The sequence below is a fragment of the Prionailurus bengalensis genome, chromosome C2, assembly GCF_016509475.1.
Source record: "Prionailurus bengalensis isolate Pbe53 chromosome C2, Fcat_Pben_1.1_paternal_pri, whole genome shotgun sequence".
NCBI classification, from domain to species: domain Eukaryota; kingdom Metazoa; phylum Chordata; class Mammalia; order Carnivora; family Felidae; genus Prionailurus; species Prionailurus bengalensis.
Genome location: NC_057350.1, coordinates 157,266,043 through 157,293,802, shown reverse-complemented (window position 1 = coordinate 157,293,802; position 27,760 = coordinate 157,266,043). Strand labels below are relative to the sequence as shown.

At 39.1% G+C, this 27,760-nt stretch overlaps 1 protein-coding gene across 6 annotated transcripts in view; it reads left to right on the top strand.

Annotated features, from left to right (window-relative positions):
• LOC122492185 (programmed cell death 6 interacting protein) overlaps positions 1-27,760 on the top strand; it is an 80,530-nt gene that overhangs the window by 29,281 nt on the left and 23,489 nt on the right. For 3 of the 6 annotated variants that reach the window (XM_043595838.1, XM_043595834.1, XM_043595836.1), the window contains exons 5-12: positions 657-810; positions 983-1,083; positions 3,503-3,619; positions 15,734-15,956; positions 16,967-17,090; positions 19,360-19,537; positions 24,071-24,182; positions 25,658-25,827. In XM_043595838.1, the coding sequence (XP_043451773.1) occupies positions 657-810; positions 983-1,083; positions 3,503-3,619; positions 15,734-15,956; positions 16,967-17,090; positions 19,360-19,537; positions 24,071-24,182; positions 25,658-25,827 (1,179 nt within the window). Of the gene's footprint in view, positions 1-656; positions 811-982; positions 1,084-3,487; positions 3,620-15,733; positions 15,957-16,966; positions 17,091-19,359; positions 19,538-24,070; positions 24,183-25,657; positions 25,828-27,760 lie in introns of all 6 variants that reach the window. The other 3 variants (XM_043595837.1, XM_043595833.1, XM_043595835.1) reach the window with 1 other exon arrangement.

Genomic DNA, 27,760 nt, shown 5'->3' with positions numbered 1-27,760 from the left:
TCTTCAGTAATCTCTACGCAGCTCCTCCGTATAACCCACATCTTTTAATCCCAGACGGATTTCTTTCTTTTTCCCAGGATCATGTGTTCCATAAAAGCAGTTATTTTGGGTGAACCTCAGCAAAATATAATTCGGAATAAAAAAATCTGATGGGGATCATTTCACCAGGGACCTTTGAAAGCCAAATAGAAATCATTATCAATGGACAGTAAATGCTGTTCCTCAGATCACCTGTGCTATTTGAGGTTTCCCCTAAGTACAGCGTGTTTAATTGTGGGGCAGATGGAATTGTTTGGGACCAAAGCAAGATCATTTCGGTACTAAAAGGTCCTTAATACTATTTTATCCCGACCTCTATTCTCATATTAGTCTTGGGGAAATATATCTAAAAATAAGTTTAATTTGTCCCATGAAGTTGCTGTATGTTTTGCTGCAATTTACTCTTAATCTTAGTTAAATCTGTTCCTGTATAGTATTTTGGAAAAATACCCTTATTGTCTGTAGGTCATATATTTAGATCTGTAACAATATAAAAATTTAAATATAGTAACTGTTCAACTGAATTAACATTTGAAATGATTTGTGTGTAACAGTAGAAAGTTAAGTCTTGCTGAGTTTACATAGATTTTAAAGAAGTTCTTTTTCTCCCCCTCTAGTTTGCTAGTGGTGCCTTTTTACATATTAAAGAGACAGTTTTATCTGCCTTAAGTCGAGAGCCTACGGTGGACCTGTCTCCAGATACTGTTGGGACCCTCAGTCTTATTATGCTGGCACAGGCCCAAGAAGTCTTTTTTTTAAAAGCCACAAGAGGTAATTCCAGTTTTTTCTCTATTTTGTTACATGTGAAGAGAAGCGATCAGCTTTTAAAACAGGAAGACAAGTGTACAAACTTGTGATCTCAGAGTTCATACTAAGTTATGATGTGTCGGATTATTTATATATATTTTTTAATTACAATGGCCAATGTCATATTTTATTCCAGATAAAATGAAAGATGCCATCATAGCCAAATTGGCTAATCAGGCCGCAGATTACTTTGGTGATGCTTTTAAACAGTGTCAGTACAAAGATACTCTTCCCAAGGTCAGTGATTGTTTTTGCAAATACTTGGTTATTTTGCATGTGGAAATACTTAGAGGTTTTTGTATAGAAGAAAAACGTTGGAAATTATGTTTTATAAAAAAGAAACTTGAAGTTTTAGGAGAGGCATTTGAAGAATATGTTGGTAGAAATAATTTTTTATTTAAGAAGCATGAAAAATTCTTTTGTATTTAAGGGATGCCTTTGTCTCTACTCTTTACTAAACTTGTTTTTCCAAAATTCTTTCTGGAAATTGTTGAGCCTCTGTCTCCAGTAATTTTGTTACATCAAGGCATTGTGTAATTCTGATTCATTGGTGATCTGCTACAAGCATGAATACTTGAGCATGTTGATTATTTGCACTTTTAATTATTGTCCTGTTTTCTTAAAGATGAGTCTTAAAGCACAAAACAGACAGAAAGCAAAAGGAAAAGAAAGCAAATTCATCCAGGATTTTGATTAGAATTAAGTTTTGCCAACAGAGATAGAAAATTGGGCTGCTCTTGTACAGCTAAGGAAAACAACCACCTACCTGCTGCCGCATATCAGAGAAAATATTAATTGTTTTAACGTAAGCTTTTCTGAAGTGGCATTTGAAAAGACTCGTCAGTGATGGTCACACGCAAAGCATATGATTAGACTAACGCGTAAACTCAGAATGATTTCAAAGGAAACTTACAGGTTGAGGGAAATGTAGCGCGTTTCAACTACTCTTTCAGAAATGTTCAGGTAATTAGTTTTGTCTGTATGATAATAGCATATGGTTTTTGTTACATGATATTTTCTAGGAGAATTTATTGATTTATTTTATTTTTTCAAAGTTTATTTAAGTCCTCTCTACACCCACCATGGGGCTGGAACTCACGACCCCGAGATGAAGAGTCGCGTGCTCTTCTGACTGAGCCAGCCGGGCGCCCTGAATTCATTGATTTAGAAGTCGTTCAGGAAGCCTTGTAAATTATGAAATTGCAGACAGTTTCGTGGTGAAGTAAAAAAGCATAAATACATCAACGGCACACACTAGTTTAGTCAGAGAATTAGGAATTGATGTGAGGGAATTGCTGGAGATTTAAAATACGCCAAGAGGTTACTAGAAAGTTGCCCAGGACTCTTGGATGTTAATACTGTTACTCCTGAAAAGAGCCTTGGGATCTTCTCTCACCTTGTTTTCATCTGAAAGACTTCACGTTCAGCTGCACAGTGTCCCGTAACGTCCCGTTGGGCCATTAGTTCAGTCGTGTCACGGAGAGAAGAAAGTCACCTTCAAAGACTTGGAGACTCCCTCTGCAGCATTCCTGGTATTCCTGGAGAATCTCCGGTTAAAACACGAAGCTGCTCCGGCCTTACCTTGAGAACTGGCCTGAGTACAGTTTGAGATTTAGATGTCTTTTTGCCGTTTGACTAATGAAGCTCATAAGGTATTTTCATATTCTAGTTGTAAAACTGGAATATCTGCAAGTAGTGATCCAGGAAGCTAGGAAGCTATTCACTGGGAGGCAGGAAAGCATACCAGGTAGTAATTCAGTGTGTGAGTCTTCCCTGTTTTTGTCTGGACAGTGATTGCCTAGTTCAATTCTTGGATTTCGTGTGGCACGTACTTCTAAAGACAGTGAGGTTGCAGGCTGCGATTTGCCATTTTGGAAGAGCATCTACCGATATAAGTGCTTCTTGGTTCCTATGTTTGGGTCTTTTAAAATTAATTTTGACTGGAATCTTCTTCAAAACAAATTAGGGCAAAATAACACTTTATCGTATTAGATATTAACTTAGTGTGTTTGTCTGTTTGCTATGTGTTTTTGAGTATGTAATCTGAAATGTTAGTGTTTATACTAAATAGTCTTTCTATGGCTAGAAATCATCTTTATTAAAAAGTCTCTTAGATATGAATTTAAGTGGGAACTTAATTTACTGTCTTTTGTCTTTTAAAAACACGATGAAACAGTCAGCTATAGAGCATTTTCATTAGTATATGTGAGTAATGGTGGTTTAGTTAACTCTAAGGGCTGGGTAAGGACTCCTAAGAAAGCTTCTAAAGCCTCGTGCTTGGTATTCCTCTGTGAATGTCTGTTCTCCTTCTCTTCCTAATGCATGCTTTCCTTTCTTCTTTGTAAACAAAATGTTGACTTCATGGCTTGATTGAAGACCTTATGAAAACTTAAATTGGCTTCACTTAACAGTGCAAAAAAACCCAAAAACAAAACCCCTTAATTTTAATTGGAAGAAAAAAATTGAATCCGTTGACTTCAGTTCCTGCAAAATCATGTCGTCTTCTCTGTTTACACCTAATGACTAACCTGTCTCTAAACCATTAACGGGGTGATTTCTAATTTCTGTCTCCTTTTCCTTTTTCTTCCTGCATCCCGTGTTGTCTGTGGTGGTTTGTGTGGTTGGACTCTCCCCTGGTCAGTATTTTTATTTCCAGGAGGTGTTCCCTGTCTTGGCTGCAAAGCACTGTATCATGCAGGCCAATGCTGAGTACCACCAGTCTATCCTGGCAAAACAGCAGAAGAAATTTGGAGAAGAGATTGCAAGGTTACAGGTGAGTTTCTTGGAAATAAATACTCGAGTAACTTGGCTCTCTCTTTTTTTCCTTAGTGAGATTCCCAGGTTTGTTCATAAAAACCTTTTCTACTCATTGCCCCTATCAGCAGAGAAAAGTGATTGTTTTTATCCTTAAGTTTTACGTGCTGGGTGCTTTTTGAAGTCTTATGTTGTATCTAAAAAATTATGTAAGATTTTCATTCAGTTCTCTTATTTATCCGTTTTTTAAATATTTATTTATTTTGAGAGAGAGCGTGTGAGCACACATGCGAGCAGGGGAGGGACAGAGAGAGAGGGAGGAAGAGAATCCCAAGCAGGATACGCACTGTCAGCACAGAGCCCGATGCGGGCCTCGATCCCACGAACTGTGAGATTATGACCTGACCTGAAATCAAGAGTCAGACGCTTAACCGACTGAGCCACCCAGGTGCTCCTCCCTGTTTTAATATAAAATAGTCTAAATTAACTACCAAGCTGCTTAACTTGTGGCATACCCTTTGTCTGAATTGGGATATGCAGTTCCACAGCTTGAGAAGGGCATTGTAGTACAGCTGACCCTTGAACAACCCTGGTTTAAACTGTGTGCATCCACTTATACACAGATTTTTTATAGAACTATAAATCTGTCTTCTCTTCTCTGTGATTTTAACATTTTCTTTTCTCTAGCTGACTTTATTATAAGAATACAGCATGAAAAGCATGTAACATACAAAATATATGTTACTTGTTTATTTTACAGGTAAGACTTCTGGTCAACGGTAGGCTGATAGTAATTAAGCTCTGGGGGAGCCCAGAGTTGTAGCAACTGTATATGTGAATAGATCCTGTAAACAGCAGAGTGCCTTCTGTGCGGTTGTCCATCCTCTCAGCATTGAGGTTGTCAGAAACCTGCTGTGAATCTGGGTCAATTTCATGAGAGGGGCAGGGGCTGTTTATAGGAGTCGTTTGTATTTTGAGTATTGGTAAGCAGAGGGCAGGGAGAAGACTGTTAGGGAATTTTAAATATGGCCTGGATATTAGAAGATACTCTGCAAGTATTATTTAGGAATTTCAGCTTAATTTGTCTTTTTATGAGAGAAGAACCCCAAGTCTTGTAAAAAAGAAAATGTATGCTTACACTTCACAACGGACGAAATCAAAGAAAGGCATACTTTTTATTTATTTTTTGAAAAGCATATATTTTTAAAAATTTTTTTCAACGTTTATTTATTTTTGAGACAGAGAGAGACAGAGCATGAATGGGGGAGGGTCAGAGAGAGAGGAAGACACAGAATCTGAAACAGGCTCCAGGCTCTGAGCAGTCAGCACAGAGCCCGATGCGGGGCTCGAACTCCCGGACTGCGAGATCATGACCTGAGCCGAAGTCGGACGCTTAACCGACTGAGCCACCCAGGCGCCCCAACATATTTTTTTTAATAAAACACAGATATTCAAACATGTCTCATTTGTCCAGAGTTCACTTTGATTACAGTAGCTTAGATTCTTGCATAAAAATGCTTCTGAAAAAGGGGTTTCCATGGGAAGGATTTTTTTCAGTCTAGCAAATTTAAAGTATTAGAAATTTAGTTTCTTTATTTCTAGAATTCTAGGACTATTAGTTTCAAGGAAGCTCTTACTTAGTGTCTCTGTCTATTAAACCAGTCACGTAAGAGTTCTTTTTGAAATTTTGATATTTAATTTTTTTATTTTTTTATTTTTATTTTTATTTTTATTTTTTTTAAAGATTTTTTTTTTTCAACGTTTATTTATTTTTGGGACAGAGAGAGGCAGAGCATGAACGGGGGAGGGGCAGAGAGAGAGGGAGACACAGAATCGGAAACAGGCTCCAGCCTCTGAGCCATCAGCCCAGAGCCTGACGCGGGGCTCGAACTCCCGGACCGCGAGATCGTGACCTGGCTGAAGTCGGGCGCTTAACCGACTGCGCCACCCAGGCGCCCCTGAAATTTTGATATTTAAAGTCCCGTGTGGAAAAAGGAAACTATTTCAACCTTGAGCAGTGAGAGATAAAGACTTTTTCCAGTTACAGACATGTAAGCGTTTGTAGCTTCAGTTTTTATAGCGTTAGTCATAGGTCAGAAGTTAGCACAAAAGGGCCGTGCCTCTTTCTAGGCATGAAATTTTGTTGTTGTTGCTTGATTTGAACTCAGAAATAGGCAAACAGAACAAATAGACAAAAAAAAAAAAAAAAAAAAGATGACCCAGAAACCCTAATCTCTGTAGTCTGTGGCTCAAAGTACCCCATGAACCTGATAAAGATCATTACGTGGTCATACCGAGAAACCAGCTTTTCAGTCATTGCTGTGAGCAGAGCAGTGGGGAAAAAAAAAAACATTGGAAATGTCAGGGAAATACAACACAGCAGATGAAATAACAGTAAAGTTAAGACTGTTGCTTGGAATTTACATTTGGGGCCAAGACAAATTGTGGCTGGGCATATAGGGCTCATGAGATGCCCTACCAGGATAGTGCCCTTTATTTGGCTACAGAAGCCTGTATACTTGATCATCTTGGTGGAATCCCTAACACTGACAAAGTATGGCTTTGAAAAAGGCGTAAAAATATATAGATAGAAAAATGTGTCTTAATAGAATGGATATGTGTCAGATTTATTTAATTCATTAATGAGGGACCAAGTAAGATGTTAAAACTGGTTTTGTGAAAGTATTGTTTTTTCTTAGTTGTGACAGCAGTTTGTAGGTTTTAAAGAGATTGTTCTTACCAGGAGATATATCCTTAAGTATTTGGGGATCAAGGGTCATGGTGTCTGAACTTCAGTTTCAAATGATTCTGCAAAAAAGCCCCCCCCCCATATGAAAATGGTAAAGCAAATATGGCAAATTGGTAATAATTGTTGAACCTAAGCATGAGTCTTCTGTTATTCATTGTTGTTTTTTATTTCTCTTCTGTTTATATATTATTATTTTAAATTTTACTGTCAAGTTAGCTAACATACAGACTATTCATGTCTTCAGAAGTAGATTCCTTGATTATCAGTTACATATACACCCAGTGCTCATCCCAACAAGTGCCTTCCTCAATGCCCATCACCCATTTTCCTCACCCCCATCGACCCTCAGTTTGTTCTGTGTATTTAAGAGTTTCTTATGGTTTGCCTCGCTGTCTGTAACTTATCTTTCCCTCCCTTCCCCTATGGTCTTCTGTTAAGTTTCTCAGATTCCACCTATGAGTGAAATCATAGATCTTTCTTTGACTGACTGACTTCATTTAGCATAATACTCTCCAGTTTCATCCACATTGTTGCAAATGGCAAGATTTCACTCTTTTTCATCGCTGAGTGGTATTCCATTTGTGTGTGTGTGTGTGTGTGTGTGTGTGTGTGTGTGTGTATGACTTCCAACAGTTATGACGGACATATGGACTCTTTCCATATTTGGCTATTGTTGAAAGCGCTGCTATAAACATTGGGTTATATATGCCCCTACAAATCAGCACTCCTGTATCCTTTGGATAAATTCCCCGTAGTACTATTGCTGGTTCATAGGGTAATTCTATTTTTAATTTTTTGAGGAATCTCAACACTTTTTCAGAGTGGCTGCACCAGTTTGCATTCCCACCAACAGAGCCTAGAGGGTTCCCCTTTCTCCACATCCTCGCCAACATCTGTTGTTTCCTGAGTTGTTAATTTTAGCCACTCTGACTGGTGTGAGGTGGTATCTCTGTGTGATTTTAATTTGTATTTCCCTGATGATAGCGATGTTAAGCATGTTTTCATGTGTCTGTTTGTCATCTGGAGGTCTTCTTTGGAAAAGTGTCTATTCATGTCTTTTGCCCATTTCTTCATTGGATTATTTGTTTTTCAGGTGTTGAGTTTGATAAGTTTTTTATAGATTTTTTTTTTTTAATTTTTTTTTTCAACGTTTATTTATTTTTGGGACAGAGAGAGACAGAGCATGAACAGGGGAGGGGCAGAGAGAGAGGGAGACACAGAATCGGAAACAGGCTCCAGGCTCTGAGCCATCAGCCCAGAGCCCGACGCGGGGCTCGAACTCACAGACCGCGAGATCGTGACCTGGCTGAAGTCGGACGCTTAACAGACTGCGCCACCCAGGCGTCCCTTTTTTATAGATTTTTTGATACCATTTATTAGATATGTCATTTGCAAATATCTTCTCCCATTCCATTGGTTGCATTTTAGTTTCATTGATCGTTTCTTTTGCTGTGTGTAAGCTTTTTATCTTGAGGAGGTCCCAGTAGTTCATTTTTGCTTTTATTTCCCAGCTTCCAGAAACATGTCAAATAAGAAATTGCTGTGGCTGAGGTCACAGAAGTTGCTGCCTGTTTTCTCCTGTAGGATTTTGATGGTTTTCTATCTCACATTTAGGTCTTTTATCCATTTTGAGTTTATTTTTGTGTATAGTGTAAGTGGTCCAGTTTCATTCTTCTGCATGTTGCTGTCCAGTTCTCCCAGCACCATGTGCTAAAGAGACTATTTTTTTTTCCATTTGATGCTCTTTCCTGCTTTGTCAAAGATTAGTTGGCCATATGTTTGTGGGTCCGTTTCTGGGTTCTCTATTCTGTTCCATTGGTCTGTGTGTCTGTTTTTGTGCCAGACTGTCTTGATGCTTGCAGCTTTGTAATACAGGCTAAAGTCTGGGATTGTAACGCCTTCAGCTTTGGTTTTCTTTTTCAACATTACTTGGGCTATTTGGGGTCTTGTGTGATTCCATACAAATTTTGGGATTTGTGAATATGGAACCACGTTGATTGATTTGCGAATATTGAACCAGCCCTGGCAGCCTGGGAATGAATTCCACTTGATCATGGTGAATAACTCCTTTAATGTACTGTTGAATTTAATTTGCTAGTATCTTGTTGAGAATATTTGCATCCATGTTCATCAGGGTCTGTAATTCTCCTTTTTAGTGGGGTCTTTGTCTGGTTTTGGAATCAAGGTAATGCTGGCTTCATAGAATGAGTCTGGAAGCTTTCCTTCCATTTCTGTTTTTTGGAACAGCTTGAGAAGAATAGGTATTAACTCTGCTTTAAATGTCTGGTAGAATTTCCCTGGGAAGCCATCTGGCCCAGGACTCTTATTTGTTGAGAGATTTTTGATAACTGATTGAATTTCTTCACTGGTTATGGGTCTGTTCAAATTTTCTATGTCTTTCCTTTTGAGTTTTGGTAGTGTGTGGGTATCTAGGAATTTGTCCATTTCTTCCAGATTGTCCGGTTTGTTGGCATATAATTTTCATAGTATTCTCTAAAATACAAAATTCTGTTTGTATTTCTGTGGTGTTGGTTGTGATCTTTTTCATTCATGATTTTATCTATTTGGGTCCTCTCTCTTTTTCTTTTTGAGAAGTCTGGCTAGGAGTTTATGAATTTCGTTTATTCTTTCAAGAAACCAGCTCTTAGGTTCACTAATCTGCTGTTTTTTTAGATTTTACATGGTTAATTTCTGCTCTAATCTTTATTATTTCTCTTCTTCTGCTGGCTTTGGGCTTTCTTTGCTGCTGTATTTCTAGCTCCTTTAGGTGTAAGGTTAGGTTGTGCAGTTGGAACCTTTCTTGCTTCTTGAGATAGGCCTGGATTACAGTGTATTTTCCTCTTAGGACTGCCTTTGCTGGATCCCAAAGGGTTTGGACTGTCATGTTTTCATTTTCATTTGCTTCCATGTATTTTTAAAATTCTTCTTTAATTTCTGGTTGACCCATTCATTCTTTAGTAGGATGTTGTTTAACCTCCATGTATTTGGGGCCTTTCCGAATTTTTTCTTATGGTTGATTTCAAGTTTCATAGTGTTGTGATCTCAAAATATGCATGGTATGATCTCAGTCCTTTTATATTTGTTGAGGGCTGTTTTGTGACCTAGTGTGTGATCACTTTTGGGGAATGTTCTGTGTACACTCAAGAAGAATGTGTATTCTGCTGCTTTGGGATGAAAAGTTCTGAATGTATCTGTTGAGTCTGTCTGGTCCAGTGTGTCATTCAGAGCCATTATCTCCTTATTTATTTTCTGCTTAGATGATCTGTCCATTGTTTTAAGTGGAGTATTGAAGTCACCTACAATTACAGTATTATCATCAATAGGTTTATGTTTGTGATTAGTTTATATATTTGGGCGCCTTCACATTGGGGGCATAAATATTTACAATTATTGGCTCTTCTTGATGGATTAACCCCTTAATTATGACATAATGCCCTTCTTCATCTCTTGCTAAAGTCTTTGTTTTAAAATCTAGTTTGATCAGGGGCGCCTGAGTGGCTCAGTCAGTTAAGCCTCTGACTTTCAGCTCAGGTCATGATCTCACTGTTCGTGAGTTCAAGCCCCATGTTGGCTCTGTGCTGACAGCTCAGAGCCTGGAGCTGGCTTCAAATTCTGTGTCTCCCCCTCTCTCTGCCCCTCCCCTGCTTGTGTGTTCTCTCTCTCTCAAAAATGAATAAAAAACATTAAAAAATTAAAAAAAAAAAACCAGTTTGTCTGATATAGGTGTGGCTGCTCCAGCTTTCTTTTGACATCCATCCCCTCACTTTCAGTCTGCAGATGTCCTCAGGTCTAAAATGAATCTTTTGTAGGCAGCATATAGATGGATCTTGGTTTTTTTATCCCCTGTGTCTTTTGTTTGGGGCATTTAGTTATTGAAAGATATGGATTTAGTGCCATTGTGTTACCTGTAGGTTTCATGCTTGTGGTGATGTCTCTGGTCCTTTGTACTCTTTGCTGCTTTCCACTCACAGAGTCCCCCTTAGGATCTCCTGCGGGGCTGGTTTAGTGGTCATGAATTCCTTTGGTTTTTGTTTGTCTTGGAAGGCCTTTATCTTTCTTATTCTCAGTGACAGCCTTGCCGAATAAAGGATTCTGGGCTGCATATTTTTCCTGTTCAGCACATCGACTATTTCCTGCCACTCCCTTCTGGCCTGCTAGGTTTCAGTGGACAAGTCTGCTACTATGCTTATGTGTCTCCCCTTGTAGGTTAAGGCCCGTTTGTCCCGAGCTGCTTTCAGAATTCTCTCTTTATCTTTGTATTTGGCCAGTTTCATTATAATATGTCACGGTGTCGATCTGTTTTTGATTTTGAGGGGAGTTCTCTGTGCCTCTTGGAGTTGGATGTCTGTTTCCTTCCCCAGATTAGGGAAGTTCTCAGCTATAATTGGTTCAAATAAACCTTCTGCCCTTTTCTGTCTCTTCTTCTTCTTCTTCTGGAACTCTTAGGATACAGATACTGTTTCGTTTCATTGAGTCACTTAGGTCTCTAATTCTCCTCTTGTGATCTAGTAATTTCTTCTCCCTCTTTTTTCCCAGCTTCATCATTTTTTTTTTTAATTTTTTTTTTCAACGTTTTTATTTATTTCTGGGACAGAGAGAGACAGAGCATGAATGGGGGAGGGGCAGAGAGAGAGAGGGAGACACAGAATCGGAAACAGGCTCCAGGCTCCGAGCCATCAACCCAGAGCCTGACGCGGGGCTCGAACTCACGGACCGCGAGATCGTGACCTGGCTGAAGTCGGACGCTTAACCGACTGCGCCACCCAGGCGCCCCAGCTTCATCATTTTTCATAATTTTATTTTCTATTTTACACATTCTCTCCTCTGCTTCTTCCATGCTTGCTGTCACTGCATCTAGTTTATTTTGCACCTAATTTATAGCATTTCTTCATTTATTGTGACAATACCTTAGATCTTTGCTCTCTGCAGCAATAGATTCTCTGCTGTCTTCCATGCTTTTTTCAAGCCCAGCTATTAGTCTTAAGACTATTAATCTAAATTCTTGTTCAGATATGTTGTTTTGAGCGATTCTCTGGCTGTCATTTCTTCCTGGATTTTCTTTTGAGGAGAATTTTTCCGTTTCATCTATTTGGCTAGGTTTCTGTCTTTTATGGGTTTTAATCGCTTGTTAAGTGTCCTGCACCTGTGAGTACTACTACCATATTTTAAAAGGGGTCATACGCTGTTCGGGGCCTGGCACTTCAGAAAGTGTTTTTTGACTGTGTTGCCTGCACTCTGTTGTTGCATCTTTGGCTGTTCTGTCCCACTGCTTTAGTGGTGGATTGTTTGGACCTTCCACCAGGTGTGTGTGGATTTGTCCGTTGAAGCAACCCTGGACAAAAGGCAAATAAAGTGAAGGCGGGGGAACCTTATCCTGTACAAAGAAATGAAAGGGGTGAAAAAAAACACCAGGCAGAGAATCAAAGAGAGTATAAGGCTTAGTCCAGAGAGAGAAGAAAATAGGAAGGAGATATAAAACAGAAAATAAAAAGGGGCGCCTGGGGGTCTCAGTCGGTTGAGCGTCTGGCTTTGGTTCAGGTCATGATCTCACGGGATGGGGCTCTGTGCTGACAGCTTAGAGCCTGGAGCCTGCTTTGAACTCTGTGTCTCCTTCTCTCTCTGCTCCTCCCCCACTCATGCTCCGTCTCTCTGTCTCCTTCAAAAATAAATAAAAACATTTAAAAAAATTAAAGAAAAGGTATATAAAGAATAGATTTAAATGCCTGATCAAGCAAGCAGAATGAGAATTGACCAAAAATCAAATCAGAAACTATGAGCTCTATTCCAAAGGGAAGAACAAAAAAGAGGAGGGTAGAAAGAAAAAGGGAAAAGAGTGAAGAGAAGGAAACAAAAGAGAAAAAAAATCAAAATTAAAAATTAAAAAAAACAAAACCAAGTCATATCTCTGATAGATAAGACTTAAAAAAAAAAAGCCCTAAAACTATAATGTCCGCCCACCTGGCAAAGTTAATAGTGATTAATAATTAATACTAGTAATGTAATATTACTGAAACCTAGTTTAGTTTTCCAAGACGTTTTCTGTGGTGTTTTTTTCACAGCTGGTCTGTGCAGAACAAGGTCCTCACGTGGCATCTGGCAGGTGTCTTACCAATCTTTAATTTGTAACTGCCTCCCTCTCCTTGCCTGCCATATTGAGTTGTGTGTTTCTTACATGATGTCTGTTACCCCTTTTTTGTTACTTGTGTATATATTCAATCTTTTTATATTTTTTATTAAAAATTTTTTTAATGTTTATTTTTGAAGGAGAGAGTGTGAGTCGGGGGTGGGGGGGCAGAGAGACAGACAGAGAGACAGAGAGACAGACAGACAGAATCTGAAGCAGGCTCCAGGCTCCGAGCTGTCAGCGCAGAGCCCGACATGGGGCTCGAATTCACAAACTGTGAGATCATGACCTGAGAGGAAGTCAGACGCTCAATGGACTGAGCCACCCAGGCGCCCCCATATTTCAATCTTCTTAAAAATGATTTTGAGTTTTTCTTCACTTTCTTGCCTGAGTTCTGTCAGTGCCTGTTCCACATTTCTCTCGCTGTCTGCTGTCACCTGCTGTTGTCTAGGCCATCTGGTCCTCTGTTCGTGTTTTCAGCATGCTGTTTTCATCTGCTTTGTGACAATATTTCCTTGGTGAATTTTCATTACCTATTGGAAAGTTACATGCTCATTTTCATCCTTTTCCTTCTGGTTTCTTTGTGTTGAAGCAGATGGGATGCCTTTTCCATTACTTGTGTTTGGATGAGATCGATTTTAGTAGAGGAGTCGCAAGAGGCTCCTGAGTGGGGGCATGCCCCGCTCCGGTCGTGTGGCAGTGTTCTGAGCCTCTTTGTGTCGGGGCCCCCTCCTCGGCTTCACTTCTTTGGCTCTCAAAGCCTAGCCTGCTTGAGGAGGGGCTCTTCCTCCGCGCCTGGTGTCCCCGAGTCCCTCACAGCCTTCCCTTTGCGAGGTGCTGTGTCTGCTCTGAGAGTCTGTTATTTTGCTGACCTGTTGCAGTGCTTGCCCCTTTCTTCTTCTCCCTGGTTTCTCTCCTCCTACCTGCTTCCCCCGGCCTCCCTCCCTGCCCTCGATTAACCTGCCTCTTGCTCTCAGCAGTTCCCTCTCGGGATGAGGCCTCTCAGCACTCCATTTTTCCTGCGACCTCTTGGTGGCTGACGTGGACCAGTTGGCTTTGCCTTGATCGTCTGTTGGCACTTGTTTCCTCATTCCGTTTCATTGTTTTCAAATTTGCTTCACGTCCTTTTCACTCACGGGGGTGGGTCCTTAGCAATCCCTTTCCCCCCCCCCCCCCCCCCCCCCCGCAGTGTACTTGGTATGTCTTATCATTCTGGTACCAACTTTGCTATTTGAGGGGAGTGTTTGACCACATATTTACAAATCAGATTTGAAAAGCGATTTAAATTTGTGCCCTTTCTCATCTCCTAGTATAACTAAAGATGTAGCTTTTGTTTTGCTCTGTTGATTTTGCATGTGAGCTACCTCTTATTTAGAATAGTTCAGTTGACTGTTTTAGGTTTCCTGGTATGTAAAACATCATCTGTAGATGATCATTTTTTCCTTTTCTTTATACCTTCTTTATACCTCTTAATTTCATTTTTTTATCTAGATGTTTTGACGCATTCTAAGGTTGTTGATGATACTGTTTCATTTTGACTACAGGAATGTTATATTTTCTGCTAAGTATGTTAGCAGGTTTGGGGGTTGAGATTTTATCATGTTAATGAATTGGATATCTATTTTGATTTTACTGAGATTTTCAAAAATATCAGTGATGAATATTGAATATTATCAAATGCTTTTCAGTATCTGTGGAAATAATTTGATTTTTAAAAATTTAAATCTAGTATTTGGATAATACATCAATAGGTTTTCTTAAACCATTCTTGTATTTCTATAACTTTGGTGTTTCATATTTGCTTTCTCTCCTGTGGTTACTCTCTATAGATGTTCTTTACATGCCTGAGAATATTTTATATTCTCTAGTTGTGGTGTCCAGGGTTCTGAATGTCTGGTAGGTCAGACTCATTAATGATGTTATTCACATCTTCTATAATCTTACAGTTTTTTTGTTTACTTGGTCTGTCATGCTGAGACAGGAGTGTTAAAATCTTCCACTCTGATGAGGGGTAAATTTATCAATTTCTCATTGTAACTGTTTATATACATAGAGTCTTGTTAAATGCAAAATTTAAGAAGTTTTAGGTCTTTCTGGCAGATTGGCAGATATCAAATATTAAGCACTGAATTTATCCCTGACGATGCCTTTGGCTTCATTGCCTCTTTTATCTGCTGTTACTATATCTGAAACCACCTAAGTAATGTAATCTAAGCTCTAAATTTATGTGAGGCATATGCTCATCTTATGAATTATGAAGGTAGACCTTTTATTTTTGTTTTTAAATGTTTATTTAGAGAAAGAGCGTGAGCGGGGGAGGGGCAGAGAGAGAGGGAGAGAGAAAATCTCAAGCAGGCTCTGCACTGTGAGTGCAGAGCCCGACTCGGGGCTCAGTATCATGAACCGTGAGATCATTACCTTAGCTGAAATCAGGAAGTCAGATGCTTTAACCAACTGAGCCACCAGGTGCCTGAGAGTAGACCTTTTTAAAAAAATCTATTCCTTTTTTTTTTTTTTTAAAGTTTATTTATTTTGAGAGAGACTGCACAAATGGGGGAGGGGCAGGGAGAGGAGGACAGAGGATCTGAAGTGGGCTCTGTGCTGATAGCAAACAGCCCGATGCGGGGCTTGAACTCACACACTGTGAGATCATGACCTGGGCTGAAGTTGGGTACTTAACCGACTGAGCCATCCAGGCGCCCCTAAAAAAACATGTTCCTGTCAGTGCTGAGGTAACATGCTTCTTTGTTGACTTCTTGTGTTGGCTGGGTACTTTTTTTCTGACCCAGCCTTTCACTGTTGGAGTAGACGTTTGAGGTTCCTGCCTCCATGTGGGGCAGTGAAACGAGTGTTTCTCCGTAGAGGGAGATGTGTTTGTTTTAAGACCCCTGTTTCAGGTCTTCATGAGAGCTTGTAAGACGTTTTAATCGCTAGTCCTTTGGGTTATAGAAATATTCGACAGCCAGCCTTCCTCAATGTTGGTTTATACTTACTGGCCTCACTTACTATACTTACTGGATTTTTTTTTTTTTTTTTTTTTACTTTCTTGGTAATTCACGCATGTGTTGGGACGGATGCCTACTGTGTTTATTCTTCATTTTTGATATTTTGGAATTTTGGGATGGGATAATTTCTAGGTTATTCTGTTGACCACATTGCTGGAAATGCATGTCCTCAAAGAAATTTTTTAAAAACCATTGCTTAGATCATTGGTTGAGAAAAACAAAACTTTTTTTAACATTTTTTTTTTTTTTTTTTAGCACGCAGCAGAATTGATTAAAACAGTGGCATCTCGCTATGATGAATATGTCAATGTGAAAGACTTTTCTGACAAAATCAGCCGTGCCCTTTCTGCAGCAAAGAAGGATAATGACTTCATCTATCATGACCGAGTTCCAGACCTTAAAGATCTGGACCCAATTGGCAAAGCCACACTTGTGAAATCTACCCCAGTCACTGTCCCCATCAGCCAGAAATTCACTGGTATGTCAAGTACTCAGATACACTTTAATCTTACTCATCTTTTCCCCAGTTTAATCTGTTGTTTTTGGTAGCGAAAATCACATAACTGCTATCGTATGTTTTGAATATGATTAGCATTCATATTCAAAATGAATATGAGAATAAAAATGAAGTGTTGTATCTATAGTGAAAATTCAAGATGGAAAGTAAATGGTAATAAAGCATGTGTAAACTATCCAACACAGTCAGAAAATTTGAAACTACGTTTGAGTAATGATTGAGACTTTAAGCATTTGTCATTTTAACATTTGTTATATTATTTAGGATTCTGCTATTAAAACAAAACATTCATAAATATGACTTTAAATGTATAAACTTACAGAGTCATGGTTGTATGGGATAAATGTTATATCCTTGGATTTTGTAGATGTATTCAATGTATAGTAGTTTCTAGCTGAGATCCCAAGGATAGTATTGTACGTTATTGGGAAAGGCTGATTATTTTATTTATTTCTGTTTAGCAAACAAGATGTGTTTACCATGTGCCAGGGACTCTTAAGTACAGATAACTAGCTCATAATTAATATTCTCACGGCAGTCTCATGAGATGGGTACTGTTGTTATCCCCCTTTGAGTGATGAGGATATTGACGCACAGAGTGCTTGAATAATTTGCCCAATGTTGCAGAGCTAGAAAGTGGTGGAAGGAGCTGGAAATTAAACCCAGGCATGTGGACCGCTTAACCAGTGTAATCCACTAATAAAGAGTGTAGATCTTCTTCACCAAAGAAGTCAATGACAAACACATCTTCAAACGTTAAGAAAATTAAGTTCAAAGAAGAAGCTCTCATTGTTCATGAATATAGTGCTCTAAAAATTCTCTCCATCGTTGTACTTCCAGTAGTGATTTAGTTTTGAGTTTTAAATATTTGTAGATTTTTATGTGAATATAGGAAAGGGAATATGAGCATTCACTTTACAGATGGACTTTTTGTCTTGAAATTTTGTTGAAATTCACATTGCTCATTTTAGATTTGTTTGAAAATATGGTTCCTGTGTCAGTGCAGCAGTCGTTGGCCGCCTATAATCAGAGGAAAGCTGACTTAGTTAACAGATCAATTGCTCAAATGAGAGAAGCCACCACTTTGGCAAATGGGTAGGTACAGCTTTAACTTTCATAAATATATCTGTAAAGTTCTAATGTTTTCTGTTTGATTGTTACCCTAACTAAATAGTTTATGAAAGTTTCGTTTTCTGAGCTTGGAACTGAATGTCAAGGCTGTGTGAAGCAGCAAATACACATTCCTATGCACTTTGGGTAGATGCTCTATCTGTTAAGTCCTAGCAAATAGACTTGAAAGAAATTCGATTACTGAAACAAGTGAGAGTTTTTGACCACTAATTTACATGGTAGGAGATACTTATTTGAGAGAAATGAGAAGCAGAAACGAACTTGTAAGTTAAGATAGATAGCATGGTACATGGTTCAGTATTCTGAACTAATTTTTGTTAATGGTGGATTGAAGAGTAACAAAATAATTCATTGGCTTTTAAAGTGTCTTCAGTATAATTTCCAATGAAGTACAACAAATAGACCCACTTGAAGTGTATAGTTCAGTTCTTTCTGATCAGTTTATACCATGTAACCACCACCACCGTGATCAAGATAGAGAACATTTACATCACCCTAAACAGTTGCTTTGTGCCACTTCAGTCCTTCTTCCCCTGGCCCTTAGCCACTGCTCATCTGCTCCCTGTCACCCTAGGTTGGTGTCACTTTTTACACAGGTTAATATAAACATTATAGCGTGTGCATTACATTACATGTACATTATGGTATACAACACGTTAGGGTATTGCTACGGTATGTATGGATGGAACCCTTGCGGTATGTTCAGCGCATATGGTGTGTCCTCAAAACGTGTTCGGCTTCTTTCACTTTGCGTAATGTTTCCGAGATTCATCTGTGTGGTATGTATCCGTTTGGTCCTTTTTATTAGTGAGCAGGATTTCATTTTATGGTTAAATAGCAGTTTATTCTACATTTGCCTATTGGTGGACATTTCACGTGCTGTGAGCATGGATGTGCAAACCTTTGTGTGGACAGGTTTTATTTCCTTTGGGTAAATACCTAGGATTACAGTTGCTGAATTGTTCGGTTGGTGGAAGCCTAACTTCATGCAGAACAGCCAGATTGTTTTCCAAAGTGGTGGCTCCAGTTCATATTCCCACCTGCACTTTTTGGGAACTCTGCATCCGTGGCAGCACTTTGTGTTGTCAGTCTTTTTAATAGTTTTAGCCATTTTAGTATGTGTGTAGCAGAATCTCATTGCGGTTCAGTTTACATTCCTGTGATTACTGATGATGTTGAGTAACTCTGTGTGCTTACTAGCCATTCATCTATCTTTTGTAACGTATCTGTTGATATTTTACGCTCGTTTGTTAAAATCGAGTTTTTCTTGTTCTTAGTGTATTTTAGAGCAAGTCCCTTGTCAGGTATATGTAATTGAGAATTTTTTTTCCTAGTTAGTTTAATTTTTCAGGTTTTTAATTTTGATGGATGCATGGATTTTGACCTGACTTTTCTTTTTCTAGAAAGAAAACATAAGTTTACCTTAATAACCCCTCCGTTATGTAAATGAAATAATACTTGATACTGTGCTACAAAACTGAGAACAGATGAAGATTCTGTGATTAATACCTAGATCAATTTTGTAGTCTTGACGTTCTGCTTAGATGACATGAAATTACAACTATTTTGTATATTATTTCTGACTCGCCAGTGACAGTATAACAACCAGAAGTATGGTAAAAGTTTGTATTTTTTAAGATAGAATTTTTGATTTTTAATTTCTTAGACTGAAAGAAGTTAAGTTTGAGCTTGAGCTCAAGGTAGCTCATGTTTTTTAATGTATATTTCTTACTTTTTGGCTTTTAGTTCTGAACTGTGATCTTAATTCTTTAACAATTTTGTTTTAATTTTATCAATCACTGATTTCATTTTTTTATTCCTGTATCTTTGCTTTATTTTTCCATTGATGAGGGTTGTCAATTATTTTGGGGTGTGAACTCCATTGCTATTGATTAGGATATACAGGAGATTAATGTTAAAAAAAAATTTTTTTTAATGTTTATTTTTGACAGAGAGAGAGAGAGAGAGAGTGAGCGAGCATGAGTGGGGGAGGGGCAGAGAGAGAGGGAGACACAGAGTCCGAAGCAGGCTCCAGGCTCTGAGTTGTCAGCACAGACCCCGACGCGGGGCTCGAACTCACGGACTGCGAGATCATGACCTAAGCCGAAGTCGGACACTCAACCGACTGAGCCACCCAGGCGCCCCTTTTTTATTTTTATTTTTTTTTAACGAGGAGATTAATGCTTTAAAGATGGTTTAGACCTCAAGATGACACAGTATCTCATTTTTTCAGGGTGTTAGCTTCCCTTAATCTTCCAGCAGCAATTGAAGATGTGTCTGGAGATACTGTACCTCAGTCTATATTGACTAAATCCACATCTGTGATTGAACAGGGAGGCATCCAGACTGTTGATCAGTTGATCAAAGAGCTACCTGAACTACTACAAAGAAATAGAGAAATCCTAGATGAGGTATGTTTTAAGAGATTTGTTTTTCAAGTAAAAACTGCTCTACGCCTTGGTGTCCAGTGGGGATAAGGACTGGTTGCTTTCTTTTGTTGGGTTTCGTAGGGTAATACTCACCATCTTGATGAATTTACTGTGGCCGAGGGCCTGCCTTTCAACTTCAAGAGGAGTTCTGATGGAGGGAGAATGAATTCATACATGCCTTAAGGGTGTATAAATGCACATTAATGAAACTCATGTGACCATGATATAGTATTGATATACTGTGAGAAATTACTGTCACACAAACTGTTCAGACTCTTCATAATTAATGATTTCTTTTCTATGAAAGATTAGATTTCTTGGTAAATGTAGAATCAGACTGAGGAGGTTAGGCCATCAAATGTTTTATAAGCCCACTGTATCCATCTTCCAGTAAGAGAGGGCATTTTATCAATGGGTATGGAACACTAAAGTTTTTTGGCCAAAGTCAGCTGTTTGACAGTGTTAATTCTCCGTTTACAATGCCTTCACCTCTTTCTCCTTATTGAATTACTTCTTCCTTTAGTGATAAATATATTCAAAATGGTTATATAGGCTTTTGCCACTTGAGGAGTCACGTCTTCAAGGTGACTTCTGTTAATCAGTGCTTTAGTCCATGGTGTTAAGTTTTCAGCTGACTTGCAGAGAATATTGTATTTACATCATTTCCAAGTACTTTGGGACAGGGATAGAGGACTTAAGTAGCGTTGACCCTTGCACAGCATGGGGTGCTGACCCTCCCTCCCCCATGCAGTCAGAGATCTGAGTGTAACTTTGGACTCAGACATAACTACTCATAACCTACTGTTGACTGGAAGCCTTACTGGTGACATTAATAGTTGATTAACCCATATTTTGCATGTTATATATATTATATTCTGCATTCTTAAACTAAGAAATGTTATTAAAATCATAAAGAAAATCATAAAATCCTAAGAATCCTGCATTTATAATATTGTACTGTAAAAAATCCACATGTAAGTGGACCTACAAAATTCAAAGCTATGTCATTCAAGGATCGTCTGTACAGTGTGAACCATGGGGAGGAGAATATTTACCTCCTGGGTTTTGTTTGTTTGTTTTCTTTTTAAGGGTTTTCTAAAGTAAAAGAGTGAAACCTGTAACCTATGGAACATAGTACATGCTTAATAAATGATAGCTATTATGACTATTACCACCGTATTACTATGATGATGAGAGTATAGTCACTATACTAACTGATGCAGAAGTGGTTGTGGTGGCATATTAGCTACTGAAAAAGGTTAGAAAACTTAAATGAAAACTTACTGCAGTATTGGCCTGGGGAATCTGATTCATGAGTGGTTCTACATTAATTATACCATCAATGTTACCAACCTCATCTATGTAGAGGTAGTCAGTGATCAGATAATTGAAAGCAAACAGAATTGATGGTACAGAGTTCAGTGCCAAAACCTTGCTGTACCGAGCGTGTTAGAAGTGCAGCATCTCAGACCCCATCTCAGACCTTCTGAATCAGGATTTGCATTTAACAAGATCGCAGGGTCATTTGTGTGTACGTGAATATTTAACAGACACTGCTCTTGAGGCCATAGACTTGGTTGATTTTTATGTCAGGCGAGCTTTTATCTGGTGTTGCAATTGAAAGGACGTTACAATAGTAGCGAGCCATAGGGAGAACAAGGGGGAGATGCTATTTAAGGTCCCACGGAAGTGGAAGCAGCAGGAAGTAATTGACAGGGAGGGAGAAGACAGATGCTGGAAAATGCAGGTATTGCAAGGCAAATAGCAGTCTGGGGGCATTTAGTAAGTGGAAGTTACAGTCGTAAACCATTCTTCAATGTTGGAGTTGGAGTTGGATTTGATTCCCGGGTTTTGTTCTTGGCTGTGACCCTGGGCAGATTACTTAACGATCCTGTCTCACTTGACTTACCCCCAAAAATGGGAGAATAGTGTGTATCACGTAAGATAGCTACGAAGTGGGATCATGCGTGTACCTGCTAGTTGGTAGTTATTAAATATCACTGTATTTCCTTGATTTTAAGATGTCATTGACTAGAAGATGCATATTTGATTTTGAAACGAGTTCTATGGAAAAAGAACATTGCCTATTGAAATACTGTATTTCCGTGTAGTTGCGAGGAGCATTTTTGTTGGAAATATTAGTGTGTGAAAAGCTTACCTTCTAATGACAGTGAAACTGGCATTCTGAGTGTGTATGGTACATGTCTGTTGCCTGCCTGTCTTAGCATGCGGCACTTTTACTTGTCTCATTTGATGTTTCTAACAGCCTTCTGGAGTAGTCACTCTTACCTGGTCAGCTGTACTTGGAGAGTCTCCTTTTAAGTAAGTTGTGAGTTGCGGAGTCAGGTTGTGAAGCTGGTATTCTCTGGTGGCTTTTAGAAATTTAGTTTAGTCTTGATTTTCAGAATTTTGAAGTGTCCAATTGGTTTAATTTTTAGATAATCAATTTATCATTGCTAGGGATCTGTTGGGTCTTTTAATCTTCACTCCCTGTCCATAGATTCTGTTTCTTCAGTTATTTCTTTTCCGTTATCTCCTAACGAATTTCTTTTAGTGAATGATGGTTCTTTTGATGGTGATCAGTCTTCATATCTCTTAACATTTCTTTGACTTTTTCTCTTTGTGCCTCTGGCCCGCCTTCGGCTCATTAATTGGTTATTAGCCGTGCTGTTTGTGCTTTTCAGCCATTCTGTTGAGTTTTTGTTTTTCATTTTATTGATAACCTTTTGTTTTCATCATATCTAATTCTTTTTTTTATTTTATTTAAAAAATTTTTTTTTTTCCAACATTTATTTTATTTTTTGGGACAGAGAGAGACAGAGCATGAACGGGGGTGGGGCAGAGAGAGAGGGAGACACAGAATCTGAAACAGGCTCCAGGCTCTGAGCCATCAGCCCAGAGCCTGACGCGGGGCTCGAACTCACGGACCGCGAGATCGTGACCTGGCTGAAGTCTGACGCTTAACCGACTGCGCCGCCCAGGCGCCCCACATCATATCTAATTCTTAAAAACAATCTCCTGTGTTTATTTCACAACTGCGTGTCTGTTTGTTTTTGAGGTAAAATTTGCATAACATAAAAGTCCTCATTTTAACCTTAAAGTGTACAAGATGGTGGCATTTAGTGCATTCATGTTGTTGTGCAAGCGTGCACTGTCCAATTTCAGAGTGCTTCTATCACCCCCGGAAGAAACCCCCATCCTCATTAGCAGTCACTCCTCATGACCCCTTGCCCCGTCTCTAGGCAGCTGCTAATCTGATTTCTCCCTCTGGATTTGCTTATTCTGGACATTTCATGTGAATGGAATCGTAGACGGCATGTGCACCTTCTGCCTCTGTCACTGAGCACGATGTTTTCAGGTTCATCCGTGTTATAGTGTCAGCACTTGATTTCTTTTTATGGATGAATAATACTTCAATTGTATGGAGGTATCACCTACTGTTTATCCATTTATCAGTAGTAGATATTTGGGCTGTTTCGCTTTTTTGGTTATTAATAATGTTACTTGGGAATGTTTTTTAAGCACCTGTTTTAAATTCTCTCAGGTATATACAGAGGAGTGGAGTTGCTGGGTCATATAGGAATTCTATGTGCAACTTTTTTAGGAACTGTCGAACTATTTTCCAGACCAGCTGCACCATTCTACATTCTTAACCAGCAGTGTGTGAAGGTTCCAGTTTCTCGACATCCTTGCCAACCCTTACAATTGTTCTGTTTTTTAATTCTAGCCAGCCTTGTGGGTATGGAGTGGCATCTCATTGTGGTTTTGACTTAACCTTTATACAGAAAATCCCAAAGTTAGTAGTTTAATAGGGATTGCACTGAATGTTTTGAGCAATTTGGGGAGTATTGCCAATCTTTACAATATTAAATCTTCTGTGAATACGGAAGGGATGTCTTTCCATTTATTTAGGTTCTTTCAACAGTGTTTGGTAACTTTTGGGGTATAAGTCTTGCACCTCCTTGGTTAAATTTATTCCTAAGTGTTTTATTCTTTTGATGCTATTTAAATGGAATCGTTGTCTTAATTTCCTTTTTGGATTGTTCATGGCTACAGTATAGAAAGGCAACTGAGTTTGTATGTTTCTTTTGTATTCTGTAACTTTACTGAATTTGTTTATTATTTCTCACGGTTATTTTGTGGATTCCTAAGGATTTTCTTTATGTAAGGTCATGTAGAGGTTGTTTTACTTCTTCCTTTTTGGAATCTTTGTTTAAAGTAGTTTTGGTGTATGGATATACCTATTCTCTTAGTTACTCGTCCTTTTTAATTTACTGAATAAGGTAATGGCTAAATGCATCCCTGCATTTTATAAGACTTTGTGTTAAATATGTCGTAAGTTGGATTTATGCAACAAAACTGTTGTACCAGTTGGTACCCCAGCCAGTAACGTAGGGGCACTCACTCCCATCTCACTAATTCTCACCTGTCTTGAGTCTGATCATTTAAAAAGTGTTTTAAATTTTTTATTATCAGAAATGATGTTTCATTGTTGCTTTGCCCCCTTTTTAAAAGTCGTTAAGGTTGTTGGATGAAGAAGAAGCCACGGACAGTGATTTAAGAGCAAAATTCAAGGAACGCTGGCAAAGGACACCATCTAATGATCTCTATAAGCCTTTAAGAGCAGGTAAAAATGTGCATAAATGGCTTTCGCTTGCATAAGTTCCCCATTTTTTTAAAGGCGTTATTTTTAAGTAATCTCTATATCCAACGCGGGGCTCAAAGTCACAACACTGAGATCAAGAGTCATGTGCTCTTCTGACTAAGCCAGCCAGGTGCACAATAAATTCCCAATTTGAACCCACATTTTTGATTGATTAAATTAGGGTCATTTGTAAACTAGTTGTTACTAAAACTACTATTATGAAAACACAGGTGTTTTTCTCAGTTCATTGTAAGATAAAAACTAAGTAACAGGTAGTCCATGTTCATTTCATTGTAAGAAGTTTGGATTCTTAAAAATGGTATAAAGTAAAAATTAAAATGATTCTGGGGGCGCCTGAGTGGCTAAGTCGGTTAAGCCTCCAACTTCGGCTCAGGTCATGATCTCACGGCTGATGGGTTCAAGCCCTGCATCAGGCTCTGTGCTGACAGCTCGGAGCCTGGAGCCCGCTTCAGATTCTGTGTTCCCCTCCTTCTCTCTGCCCGTTCCCCACTCACACTCTGTCTCTCTGTCTCTTAAAAAAATAAATAAACATTAAAAAATTAAAAAAAAAAAAGATTCTGTAACTCTCTTTTCCTATTCCAAGGCCTGTGCATCTTTTTTGTTTGTTTTTTTTAAATATGCTTCCCCATGGGAAGCATATTTGTAAAAAATAAATGAGATCATATTATATACATATGGTTTTGTAATTTCATTTCATTTAGTAGTGGGTGGAAAATAGGAGTTTTATCAGTTAATTAAAAAAATCTTTTTTTAAATGTTTATCTTGGGGGAGAGAGAGAGAGAGAGAGAGAGAGAGAGAGAGAGAATGGTGGGGGAGGGGCAGAGAGCTAGGGAGACACAGAATCTGCAGCAGGCTCCAGGCTAGGGGCTGGAACTCATGAACCGTGAGATCATGACTTGAGCCGAAGTTGAACACTTAACCAGCTGAGCCACCCAGGTGCCCCACCAGTTAATTTGAAGTCAAATTATCATTTTTTAAGACTTTAATTATTAAGATTTGTATTTGTTAGATAAATGTCGTTACGGTTGCTAGAGACTTGTTTTACTTCTCTGTAAAAGGACTTAATACAATTGATTTTTTCTAAAAATATATTTGCTATTCTTTAAAGTCAAGTTGAAACTGATCTTTTGAGAGTAAGTTGTAACAATTTTTGGAGTGTTTCTATCTTAATGAGTTGGAGGAATACATTAAACTGATGTCAGCTTTTTTTTGGTGGACAATAACCATAAATGTATTTTAAGGTTTAACTGCAATTTTCCAGAAATAAAAAATGCCGAGAGTGACAGGAGCTCAGTTTCTGTTATGTAGTGAGATGGAACCCATAGAAGAGGGGGAAAAGGTAAATTTGGAGCACAGAACTAAAAGTATAACCAACCCATAGATGTTACTGTTCAAATCAGTGCTGTGCTCAAGTGACATTTTTTTCCCCTGACAGAGGGAACCAACTTCAGAACAGTTTTGGATAAAGCTGTGCAAGCAGATGGGCAGGTGAAAGAACGTTACCAGTCTCACCGAGACACCATTGCCCTTCTGTGTAAGCCGGAGCCTGAGCTGAACGCGGCCATCCCTTCTGCTAACCCAGCAAGGACCATGCAGGGCAGCGAGGTAAGAAGACGCATTGTCGTGTGGGTGGTCATCTGCTTATGAAAACGACGTTCGAGCCATTATGAGCACAATGAATTGCCAGTTTCATATTGTCATCTTTGAAAAAATGCAGACATAAATTGAGGTTCGTATGTGTAAAGTAGAACATATACATCGTGTAATCTGTAACTACATTCATTGGTGATATTACTATCCTATAATAGTAATTTCCATTTAGTGAGTGTTTCCTACGAGCTTAGTACTGTATTCTGGATACTCAGTATGTAGTTCAGGTTTTATAAAAGGAAGAGGCTTGGAAGCATAGAAACTTCCCTGAAGTAGAAGGACTGGGTTTGGCCAGATGTTTTTCCGACCATGCCTTTTTTTGTTTTTAGTTCCATCATTCTCTGCTTCCTTCCACTGTATTCCACTGGGACTATCTCTAAAGGAAAAATCAACCAGCTGTGCGTGTTAACCCGTGGGTAACGTCATCATGGCATTTCTACCTGTGACAGGAAGGGGAAGACCAGTAGTAGGGCATGTGAGTCAGAAAGTCCTAAGAGAGAAGGTGCAAATATGCCTTAGTGGCCGATTACTGTGCCGTGATGTAGTAGAATAAAATAGAGGCCCTGAGGTGCATAGGAAAATAAGCCAAAGGGCAAGAAATGTTTGCTGAAAACTTCTTGAAATAGGTGAATTTCCTGGGGTAGTAGGTCTCAAAAGTTATCAGTGTTGTGCATTGTCTTTCCACAGAAACATTTCATGTATTTATTCAACCAGGACTTCTTGGATACCTACTCTGTAAGGCACTATGCTAGGTACTTGGAAAAATCAGCAATGGATCATACACAACCTTTACCCTCAATTTTCAGTCCAGTGTGGAAGATTAGCCATATACAAGGAGAACTGTAATACAGGGTAGAAATGCAGAAGCGTTGTGACTATAGAAAGTGTGCTGGGGCACCTGGGTGGCTCAGTTGGTTGAGCATCCGACTTCGGTCCAGGTCATGATCTCGAGGTTGACGGGTTTCGAGCCCCGCGTCAGGCTCTGTGCTTACGGCTCGGAGTCTGGAGCCTGCCTCGGGTTCTGTGTCTTCCTCTCTCTCTCTGCCCCTCCCCCGCTCATGCTCTGTCTCTGTGTGTCTCAAAAATAAATATAAACATTAAAAAAAAAAAAAGAAAGTATGCTGTGAGGATTTAGATGACTAAGCACTTAAATGCTAACATTTCTTAAGAAGCTTCTTAAGAAATTGGCACATGGTGAGAACAGAGTTGACAGGCAGACAGAGTGAACACATAAACTCCGAGGAAGACTGAGTGAGTGGGTATGTCCAGAGACGGTGTCAGAGAGGTTCAGTGGAAATGAGCCCCCACGGTGAAGATTGCATGGTTGAATGTGCACAGAACCCAGATCTCTCAAGGTGGGGGGAACCTGACGGAACAAAGAATATCCATTAGATGCTTTAAGGAAGTGGGAGGAAGGAAGAAGGAAGGTGGTTAGATTACTTTGTGAGGAACAGAGACTGTAGACCCACAGAAGAGCAACAAAATCTGGCCCTGTTTTTATTTTCGGGAAAGAGAAAATCCCTGCTTAGTATCCTCTTGTCTCCTCCCTCCCTTCCTTCCTTCCATTTTATTTTTAACTAATCTCTACCCCCAGCACGGGGCTCGAACTTACAACCTCAGGATCAAGAGTCGCACGCCCTATTAACTGAGCTGGTCAGGTCTCCCCTCTGCTTTTCCTTTTCGGCGTCTTGTCTGTGACTTAGAACTTAGCACGGCTTCTGTCCTTTGATTCTCCTGCTTGCAGTAGAAAAGCAAAAATGGTCTATGCGGAGCACAGTTGGAATTGGCACGCACTAATGTGTTATTATATGCAGTTGTTGATTCGTAGTGGTGTTACATAGGGGAAGAAGATTTGTATGGTCAATACGAAGTTACTTTACTGAAGCTA